Source organism: Carlito syrichta, unplaced genomic scaffold, assembly GCF_000164805.1.
Source record: "Carlito syrichta isolate Samal-C Ts95f unplaced genomic scaffold, Tarsius_syrichta-2.0.1 Scaffold315835, whole genome shotgun sequence".
NCBI lineage: Eukaryota > Metazoa > Chordata > Mammalia > Primates > Tarsiidae > Carlito > Carlito syrichta.
In genome coordinates, this window is record NW_007259931.1 from 657453 (window position 1) to 668182 (window position 10730).

General features: G+C 41.3%; 2 protein-coding genes across 7 annotated transcripts in view; one reads left to right on the forward strand and one right to left on the reverse strand.

Annotated features, from left to right (window-relative positions):
• SON (SON DNA binding protein) overlaps positions 1-4639 on the reverse strand; it is a 33615-nt gene extending 28976 nt beyond the window's left edge. For all 6 annotated transcript variants that reach the window (XR_002481290.1, XM_021706657.1, XM_008073416.2 and 3 more), the window contains exons 1-2: positions 4508-4639; positions 1238-1404 (exon numbers count right to left, since the gene is read on the reverse strand). Coding sequence is in view for 5 of the 6 variants with exons in the window: in XM_021706657.1 (XP_021562332.1) it covers positions 1238-1404; positions 4508-4584 (244 nt within the window). In the remaining variant the exon portion in view is untranslated. The remainder of the gene's footprint in view (positions 1-1237; positions 1405-4507) is intronic.
• Positions 4640-4784: 145 nt separating this feature from the next.
• GART (phosphoribosylglycinamide formyltransferase, phosphoribosylglycinamide synthetase, phosphoribosylaminoimidazole synthetase) overlaps positions 4785-10730 on the forward strand; it is a 19588-nt gene continuing 13642 nt past the window's right edge. The window contains exons 1-2 of the mRNA XM_008073421.2: positions 4785-5026; positions 7723-7907. Coding sequence (XP_008071612.2) covers positions 4992-5026; positions 7723-7907 — 220 coding nt within the window. The 5' untranslated portion in view covers positions 4785-4991. The remainder of the gene's footprint in view (positions 5027-7722; positions 7908-10730) is intronic.

Here is a 10730-nt window from a genome sequence, read left to right on the forward strand (position 1 = left end):
CACACTCTATATACACAAAAAAAGGAAGAAACAACAAAAAAAGAAAGAACATATCACAAACCTGATTCCAAAAATAAATTAAGATAATGACTACTATTTTGGAGGCTAATCATAAATCCTTCATTTCTAAACATCAATTATTTAATCAATTCTAAAAAGTTAACCATCCAATGATTCCTCTCTACTCACTGCACTTTTAAGTGGGTAGATGCAACAACAAGACAAGCTCTAGGCTTGAGCTATAAAATAAAATTTCCCATGTTTTTAACATCACTGCAGATTTGGCCCAGGGTACTACTCTTCCCAAAACCGACATGTATACAATTATTCAACAAAAACCCACATTCAAATTCCTGGTAGTAAGAAACCAAATCAAATAAAGATAAAACTATGTTCTACCAGCAAAACAAACAAGTACATCAATGTTCACATTTTTTTTTTTTTTAAGTTGGAGTCTCACTCTGTCACCCAGGCTGGAGTGCAGTGGCATGCTCACAGCCACTGCAGCCACAACCTGCTGGGCTCAGGCAATCCTTTCACCTCAGCCTTCCAAGTAGCTGGAACTACAGGCACGCGCTACCATGCCCAGCTAATTTTATTTTTTTGATTTATTGTAGAGATGAGCTCTCACCAAGTTGCTCAGGTTGGTCTCAAACCTGTAGGCTCAGGCAATCCTCTCACCTCGGCCTCCCAAAGTGCTGGGATAATAGGCGTGAGCCACTGCGCCCAGCCTTCACATTTCAATACTTGTGTATTTTCTAACGAGTATTTAAAAGTCTTCAGCAAATCAATTTAAAACTTAAATTGACTGAAGTTTTAAATTTAATGAACATTTTTTTTTTTTTTTTTTAAGTTGGAGTCTCACTCTGTCGCCCAGACTAGAGTGCAGTGGCCGCTCTCAGCCACTGCAGCCTCAACCTGCTGGGCTCCGGTGATCCTTCCGCCTCAGCCTTCCAAGTAGCTGGAATTACAGGCATGCGCTACCATGCCCGGTTGATTTTTTGATTTATTGTAGAGATGAGGTCTCGCTGCCCAGGCAGGTCTCGAACCCGCGGGTTCAGGCAATTCACTCACCTCAGCCTCCCAAAGGCGCGGGATTACAAGACTGAGCCACCGAGCCCGGCTGCTTTTAATGAACATTTTAAATGCCCTGCAGTCAAAAAATAATTCTAATAGTCTTCAAATTAAAAAAAAAAAATCTTAAAGTTTTTGAGACATCAGATGACCTCCAACTTACCTGGCTTATGTCGTAGTTCTGTATCTAAGACCCCAGAAAGTACTTCCTCTATCTTCTGCACTATTTCTTCATTTGGTAAGTTCCTGGCAGAGGCAGCTGCATCACTCGCCTGGTTTCCTTCAATGGGTGTATTTGTTTCACCATTCAGCTGGCCTTCACTCCTTCCACTTGACATGAAAAGTTATCAAAACTCATTAATATTATATCACATCATATCCAAAAAACCGGTAAATATAAATAACCAATTAAGATAACCATATGTCTACTGTTCTATTTCGGATATTCACTGCTAAAAATGCTTAACACTATCTGCTTATATTTAGAACATTTTCATTTTTACACAATTGCACGTAAGTTCTCAGAACTGTGAAAGCTAACAAAAAGTCTTTACAACAGATTCCTAAGTATACCCTTTTTAAAACGAAATAATTTCAGAAATGTAATTTGAAACTTTTCATATTACCTATGCATTTCTCTCAGGAAAATTAAGATTCCAAGCACAAATCTAATGAAAAATATATAACCTGGTATTATGGTAGAAACTATGGTCACAATAAAGCCACACCTGTGCATAAATCACAAACACCATCAATAGTAACAAGAAACACAAAAGGCAGCCACTGACACATCAAGTAAACAGGGTAACCCATAACCTCTGTTCAGGATTAAACTTATTACTGAAATGCCATAAAAGTTAAAAAAAATACTAACTTATGTAATTACCCAATTATCAAAAATTCTGGTATTAAGAAATTTCTGGTGTAAAAAAAACTCCCATAAAACAAGAGGTAATTCATTTATACTAACAGTAAAGATACATTTCAATTCACAGGGCCAAAGGAATCTTAACATAAGAAGATGTCATTCACCTAGTCATTTATTTTTGTGTCAGTTTGCACAATTTTCAGAAAAAAACGAATAATTTCAAAAAATAGTTCAATTTTCATTTATCTTCCATTTTAGCTCATTGAAAACACATCAAATTATGTTCACAATACCTGATAAAAATATAAATGGTCAAAACCCAAAAATATTCCATAGTTAACTAAATGTTATTAAGAAATATTTGGTTTTCTAATATAATGAATCATGTAATAACAATAAACATTTATTGACTACTAACTGTTGCCACAACATTCCACTTCTGTAACTCACCTAATTCCAACAAAACTTTGAAAATCACCACTATTATTTTATAAATGAGAAAAGCGAGACACCAAGAAACTTAGCTGAAAGTCACACAGCTACTAAGAGGTGAAGCTAGTATTCAAAACCAGAAGCCACGCTCTTAAACACCACCTATATACGTAACTATCTAAATGCCAGCTTCATTACCCACACTTATGTAAAAGATGGGGAAAAAATACCTCACTGAAATGGCAAATAATCAAAAGTTTGTTTTAAAACTATCAATGCATTACGAGTTGTTCGAAGAGAAGCTGCATATTCCTCTAGTAATAAACTTCTCTGCCTATTTTTTTTAAGATACTCTTTCTGGAGCACTTTATTTTACATTTTTCCTATGCACTTAAACATAAACAATTATCATGAATTTAAAAACCAGAAAAGTAACTACGTTTTGTAACTAATTTAAAATTAGTCTATAAGGAAATCATCATTACATGTTAAAGCAACCAGGATGTTAAGTTACAATTACCGAAAAGCAATGAAAATTTCAAACTACCTAAATGTCCAACAGTATATTCCTACAATAGAACATGATGCAACCGTGAAGAACATCCAAAAGATTGGGATTTTCACGAACATGTTCACAATACAGATGAAAAACGATCAAAAAGATTATCACATTTCACACAATGCATATGAAAAACATTTGCAAAAAAAAGGACTTGAGAGCATCAATAACTGTGGTGGCTTTTGTTTTTCTGGTTTTTTATATTTTCTAAATTTCCTAAAACAAAAACACTCATTTTCTAAAGGAAAGACTTTACTTTTAAAAGCTATAAAACAAAGCTTATTTAACTAAATAAATACAACTACTTACTGCATGCAACTGTTCTAAAGCTTTCAGGAAAATTATACTCCCTTAGTTCAGGTATTGTCTCATCCTGAAACATCAGCAATATCACAAACATTTAAACAGCAGTGTAGTGAGTGAATGAATACGTTTCCCACTTAAAAAAAACCACATCCTGCAAAAACAACAGTTCTAGTAATAATACATCACTGCCCTAATAACCTATCACTTAATCTTACTTTGGGCACTTAATTTATAATTGATTTTCGGCCGATCTTCAAATTCAAATTGCTCTCGGTCTCAACTTTTAAAACACAATTAACAAACACATATGAACTCGGAACAAATGTTTACGTTTCAAGACCTTTTTCCGACCTTTGCACACTAAAGAAATGAGAACCTTATTCAAAGGAAAAATACTAAAGACAACCACTATTGCAACATAATCCACGTTATTTTCCTTTGGAAGTAACAACTGTTTCTTTGAAAATCTCTCCGACTTTAAATTTCGTGGAGCCAAAGGCAAAATTACGTAAAGTCTACCAGCAATGGCAAAAATAGCGTGTTGGTCAAATATGTCAATTGAGGTAGGGGTAGCAAGAAAAAACACCCACACAAAAAATCCACTTGATAAAATTAATGACTAGTATTTTAAAGTCCCCTTCCCTCCCCATCTCGAATATTTTAACAAAGTAGCAGGCGTTAATTGAGCTGTTTTAATTTAAATCTACAATCTGTTAGAACTGTCTGGTGGAAACCACAGGACACTAGGGCCCGAATGAATCTAATCAATAGATCCAGACCCCCAAACGGTCTGAAGCTTGCCGTAATAAAGCGGATTTAAGATTACCCAAGAAACGGCCGTTAGAGACCCTTTCCGGTCACGGGCACCGGCCGGCGAAATCCGCGGAGGCGGAGAGGGGGAGGGGGAACGTGGCGGCGGCGGCGGAGGAGGAGCTGAGCAAGGAACTAGGCCCGGCTCTGGTGGACAACCAGGCCTACAGTAACTAAACGGCAGGGGGGACCCAAACGAAAGAGAAGGGTGAGCATCTTAAGTCGGTTCTTAAAGATGCAGTCTGGGATTACCTCGGAAAAGGCGAAGTTCCTCGGGGGGAATGAAGGGAGCGAGTGGGGGGGGCGGTGGGGGGGCCGGAAAATGGATCCCAGGCCCAGGCGGGGCCGTAGCGGGGCCCGAGCCGAGGAACGACAGCGTCTCTGAAGAAAGGTGCCAAGGAAGGCTAGGCGGGGCCCTGAGGGTCCGTTGGGAACAGAAGACTCTGGAAGGTGTTTACCTGGAAAGCTCCTGTTGAATTTCCCGGAATTTACTGACCACGAAAGACCTAAAAATCTGCTCGATGTTGGTCGCCATGGCGTCCGCTCCGTTCTCTCAACTCCTCCTCGCTAGTCCTCCAGGCTCCCAGCATGCCTCGGGAGGAGGCGCAGCGGCCAATTCCTTCTCTCACCTTCCTGATTGGCTCCTATGGGAGCGTCCGGAACGGCACGCTCCGCCGACGGGCCAATCAGTGAGCACGGCCCGGCTCTACTCCGCTGTTTCTGAGCGGCTGGGGTAGAGGTGCTGACGTTTGCGCCGCGCACGACTATGTCCGCCATGTTAGTATCTGACGCAGGCGCCATTACAGGAGAAGTCTCTCTCGAGGCGGCTATGTCCACTTAAGTTGTCAGTCCGAAACCAGTGTTTGGGAGGTTTAAAGAGCTTGCTGTAGCGACCAAGCGCCTGCAACGAAAGGCTTGAAGAAAGGTAGCAAGAAGGGCATAATGGTGTTTGATACAGAGCCTCCAAGCGTTTGCAGGTGGCGCTAAATTTAGTTTCGTCGGGGAGATGCATCGGGGAAAGAACTCATCAGCCCCCGCCCCCACCGTCGCGTGCATACGAAAAACACGCTGTTCCTTGTCTCTCCCGTTGCATCCTCTAATCAGCCTCATTTTAGCAACAGGCCAGCGGTCCTGAGCGACCTGCTTTCACAGCCTAGTGCCTTATAGTCTCCCCAGGAGCCAAGCATGTCGCAGGATTTTTCCGCAATAGCGGGCCGGTTTACCCCGGTGATACAGGCCCAACTGGCTCAACGCGGGCTGAGCCTTTTGGCGCTCCCACTCCTCAGAGTTCAGGAGGCTCTGGGAGGAATGGAGACATTACGTGGCACCCCACACGACAGCGGCATGTCACAAACGTGCCAGGGCGTCGGCGGCTTTGCTGGAGAACAGGCTCAGGCCGCGCCCAAGAGCGGGAGGGAATCGCACCAGATTATCTCGCCGCGGAGACCGAGGTCTGCGCGGGCCAATGGGGAGGGGGGCGGGGCGGGGCTGCAGGCCCGACTTCCGGCGAGTGGGCCAGCGCGGGCGGCGTGGTCGACTGGTGTGTGTGCGTGGTCTCCTTCTGCTGTTTTAACAGGGTACTTTTATGCTTTCGTTTGGTTCTTTGATTTCAGGAATCGGATGAAACCGTAGTTACTGGTTTGACTGCACAAACCGTCTTATTTTTAAGTGCGGTGGATGGGGTTGGCCAAGTGCTGGGCGTCCATCTGTTAAGCTGTAAAGTGGCGGTGGTAATAGCATCTACCGCATAGAATTCCTATGAAAATTGTGTAAGGTAATTCATGAAAACCATTTAGAATAGCACCTGGCACAGGTAAGTGCTCAAAACTGTTAGTTTATCAACTTAAATTTTTATGTAAATACGGAAACCTAGTAGCTCACAGTTTTATGTTTCAGTTTTTTGTTTTGTTTTGCTTTTCCAGTTACTAGTTTGCCTTTTGCATGAGTAAATGTCTTTTTAAAAATTAGTAAATCGCCGGGCTCGGTGGCCCAAACCTGTAATCCCAGCACTTTGGGAGGCCGAGGCGAGAGCGATTGCCTGAGTCCAGGGGTTCAAGACCAGCCTGGGCAAGTTGGCAAGACCTCGTCTCTGCAGTAAATCAAAAAATTAACTGGGCGTGGTGGTGCGCGCCTGTCGCCTGAGCCCAGCAGGTCAGGGCTGTGGCGGCCGTGAGCGTGCCACTGCACTCCAGCCTGGGTGACAGAGTGAGACTCTGACTCAAAAAGAAGAAAATCGGTAAACTAATGTACCAAATTATTCATTCCTTTGGTTGGATTGTACTTTTTATTTATAACCTCATTTCAGTTAATCCTTACATAGCCAAAGTTACACTGCTAGCTTGATACAAGATTGATAGCAGTTGTTGCCACCTGCTTAGACTTCAATGCCAGAACTAAAGTGAAGTGTGTTCGAATTTGATTTTTGCCATCTCTACCAATTTTCTAACATATCACACTACTTAAATCAAAGGTCAGCAAACTATTGCCTACATGCCAAATCCTTCTGCTACCTCTACAGCCCACCAAATATGAAGGGTTGATAAAAAGGAAAAGAAAAAAAAGGTTTTTATGACGTGAAAATTACAAAACACTCAGATTACATTGTTCATACATAAACTTTTACTGAAACAGTCATGCTTATTTGTTGCAAACCTCTGGTGGCTTCCTACTGCTTAGAGCACTGATAGGCAAACAGTGGCCTCTGGCCCACTGCCTGTTTGTGTCAATTAAGTTTTTCTGGACGTTGACACATTGATCTATCTATATATTGTCTATAGCTGCTTTCATGCTATAGTGGCAGAGTTGAGTAGTTTTGACACATAGGGCTATCAAAAGCTGAAAACATTTGCTAGTTGGCCCTTTATAGGTTACGTTTGCTTACCCTAGTCTTTGTTATTTCTTTCAATGTATGATAACTTTATTATTATTATTTTGAGTCAGTGTCTCATTCTGTTTCCCAGGTTGGAGTGCAGTGGCACACTCACGGCCACCACAGTCTCGACCTTCCAGCTCAGCCTTCCAAGTAGCAAAAACTCAGGCATGCGCCACCACACCTGGCTAATTTTTTTGATTTATTGTAGAGACGAGGTCTTGCCAAGTTGCCCAGGCTGATCTCGAACCAGTGGGCTCAGGCAATCCTCTCACCGCGGCCTCCCAACGTGCTGGGATTATAGGTGTGAGCCATCACACATGGTCTTGTATGATAACCTTAAAGTCTATTATCTATAAGATCTCAGGATTTTAAAACATTATAATTTTTTTAGGTCTAAATGTAAAACATCAAGGTTCGTTTTTCATAGTTGACGCTTGATTTTTAAATCTAAAAGCAAAGCCCAAAGAGAGGAAAGTATTTCTCAGATAAGGAGCTAAATCACTGATTCCTAAACCTAACTTTCTATGCCAGTCTGCCTTCTTTTTAAAATACCTCCCTTATCCTTATGACTACAGTCATACTTCTCCAGTTAATGAATCCCAGTTTTTCAAAACTGAGTAACTGGCTGGTCTAAGAGGCTCCAAGAAGATGATGCTTGAGCTGAGGCAAAAAAAAAAAAAGAGTAACTGGATACAAATGTAATTTGTGTAAGTACAAATTGATTACTTAAATCATATTTAGAAATCAGGAGTTTGAAAGTGTGTGCATTCTAAAATAACAACTGTGGTTTTCTTTCTGCAGGTTTCATTTTCCTCTCGATTTCTGCTTAGCACACAGAGCAATGGCAGCCCGAGTACTTATAATTGGCAATGGAGGAAGAGAACATGCACTGGCCTGGAAACTTGCACAGTCTCATCATGTCAAACAACTGTTGGTTGCCCCAGGAAATGCAGGCACTGCCTCCTCTGAAAAGATTTCAAATACTGGTAATCATATTTTAAAGTGGGGAATAATAGTTATTTGTTAATGGTAAACTCAATCATATCTGTACTTTATAACAGTAAAGACAGATTGTTATTCAGATTTGAATGCTTTTCTTTACCATTTATGTGATAATTTGAATACTTGCCATATGTTGTAAATTTTAAGTACCCTATTCAGAATTATCTGAAATTATTTTAAACTTTATGAAACACATTCATTTGAAAAGTAATAAGTACTTCATATAGAGTAAAGGCATTTTGATGTGTATTTTTGGAAATAATATGTTGAATAGTGCTATCAAGTGTAACTCCTAACACTTCTGACTCCATAATAGATCTCAACTGGCCGGGCTCAGTGGCCCAGCCAAGGCAAGTGGATTGCTTGAGCCCACGGGTTCGAGACCAGCTGAGCAACTTGGCGAGACCTTGTCTCTACAATAAATCAAAAATTAGCCAGGCGCAGTAGCACCTGTAGTTCCAGCTACTTGGAAGGCTGAGGCGGAAGGATCACCAGAGCCCAGCAGCTTGACACTGGGGTGGCCATGAGCGTGCCACTGCACTCCAGCCTGGGCAACAGAGTGAGATTCCAACTCAAATAAATTAATAAATATTCAGTGGCTTCCAAAAGAACTTAGAGTAAAACCCAACTCCTTACCGTACCCTACCCTTTATGCAGTGTTCTGCCTACCTTTGCATCCTGATCTTTCATGTTCTTTTTTTCTCTTTCACTGTACTCTATCCTTGCTATCCTGCCAGTTTCCCAAAGAGAGCCAGCTGCCTTGGACTTTGTATTTGTTCCCACTTCTAATGTGATTGGTTCCTCATCATTCAAGGCTCAACTTAAGTATTATCCCTCAATGATGTCTTTCCTAGTTTCCAACTAAAGCAAGTGTCCGTTTCCTTTTCATTTGTTTATGATCATGAACCATTGTCTGTATTTATTTTTACTTTTCTATTGTCTATCTCCTATATTCTTTCCTCCACTAAAATATAAGCTAGTATGTAAGGTCCAGGAGGTCAAGGAAGTCTTGACCATCTTGCTTTGCATTGTGTGTATAGTGCTTAGTTATCGGTGTAGCACATAATGTTTATGGAGAAAATACACATCCAACAAGCCACAAACTGGGAGGAGATAGTGGCATGTAAGACTGAAACTAATGAAAAAAGCATTCGAAAATATCTTCTTTCTTGGGATCTTAGCTCTAAAGGTGAGATTTTGTGTCTGTTTATTGAAGAACTGGCATACTTTATCTACATACAATTGAGATCATATAGGCAAGCCCATTGAAATCGCCCAAGACTGCCATGAGACTTGTAGCAACTAAGGTTAGGTGTATCATCTTCCTCTTGTGTTTAGACCTACTAGCCCAAGGTGCATGATTTTCCATCCTTATCACACTCTGGCAGTTCCAGTGGATTGAAAACTCTGCCCTTTCTGGACTTGGACCCCATACAATAGTTCCCCCTTACCTGCAGTTTCACTTTCTGTAGTTTCAGTTATAGTCAACCATTGTCTGAAAATTTTAAATGGAAAATTCCAGAAATAAACAATTCATAGATTTAAAATTGCATGCCATTCTGAATAGCATGATGAAATGTCCCACCCAGGACGTAAATCATTCCTTTGCCCAGAGTATCCATACCTTATAGGCTACCCACCAGTTAGTCACTTAGTAGCCCTCTTAATTATGAAATCAACTGTTACACTATCTCAGCGCTTTAAGTAAAATCCTTTGTTTGTTTGTTTTGAGTTGGAGTCTCACACTGTCACCCAGACTGGAGTGCAGTGGCACGCTCCCAGCCACTGCAGCCTCGACCTGCTGGGCTCCAGCGATCGCCTCAGCCTTCTAAGTAACCGGAACTACAGGCGTGCGCTACCACACCTGGCTAATTTTTTATTTATTGTAGAGACAAGGTCTCACCAAGTTGCCCAGGCGGGTCTTGAACCCTCAGGCTATCCACTCACCTCAACCTCCCAAAGTGCTAGGATTACAGGCTGAGCCACCGAGCCCGGCTGCCATAAAATCCTTATTCTACTTAATAGTAACCCCAAAGGTCAAAAGTAATGATGGTGGCATATAGTTATAATTGTTTATTATATCATTAATTACTGTTGTCAATCTCTTACTCTATCTAATTTATAAATTTAGCATATGTATACAAAAAAACTTAGTATACACAGGGTTTGGCACTGCCTGCAATTTGAGGCATCTACTAAGGATCTCAGAACTTGTCCCCCAAGAATAAGGAGGGACTGCTGTACATCACAGATACCATATCTTGCACCCTGTAGCAATGTGCAGAGCAATTCCAGACTTACAGCTGACCTAAGAATGGCAGTCCAAATACAGTGAAGCAGGAAAGCACCTGTAGCGCCGACCTATGTTTAGTATGTGCTAATTACTTAGAACTCTATCACAAAAGAAAATTTACCTGGCTTGTAGATTGGAGAAAACTGTGTCTTATTTAAAATAATAATCTTAAGGAGCTCTGCTACAAAAAGACCCTTCCTGACTCAACTAGAAATAGCCTCTCAATTCACCTCATATTAGATTTGCTTAATTTGATCATATTTGCTATGTTACTTTTTATTATTATTTTTTGAGTCAGAATCTCACTCTGTCGCTCAGGCTGGAGTGCAGTGACACGCTCACGGCTATCACAACCTCAGCCTGCTGGACTCAGGCAATCCTTCCACCTCAGCCTTCCAAGTCGTTGGGACTACAGACATGAGCCACCACCCCCGGCTAATTTTTTTATTTACTGTTGAGATGAGGTCTCACCAAGTTGCCTAGGCTGGTCTGGAACCTATGAGCTCAGGGAGTG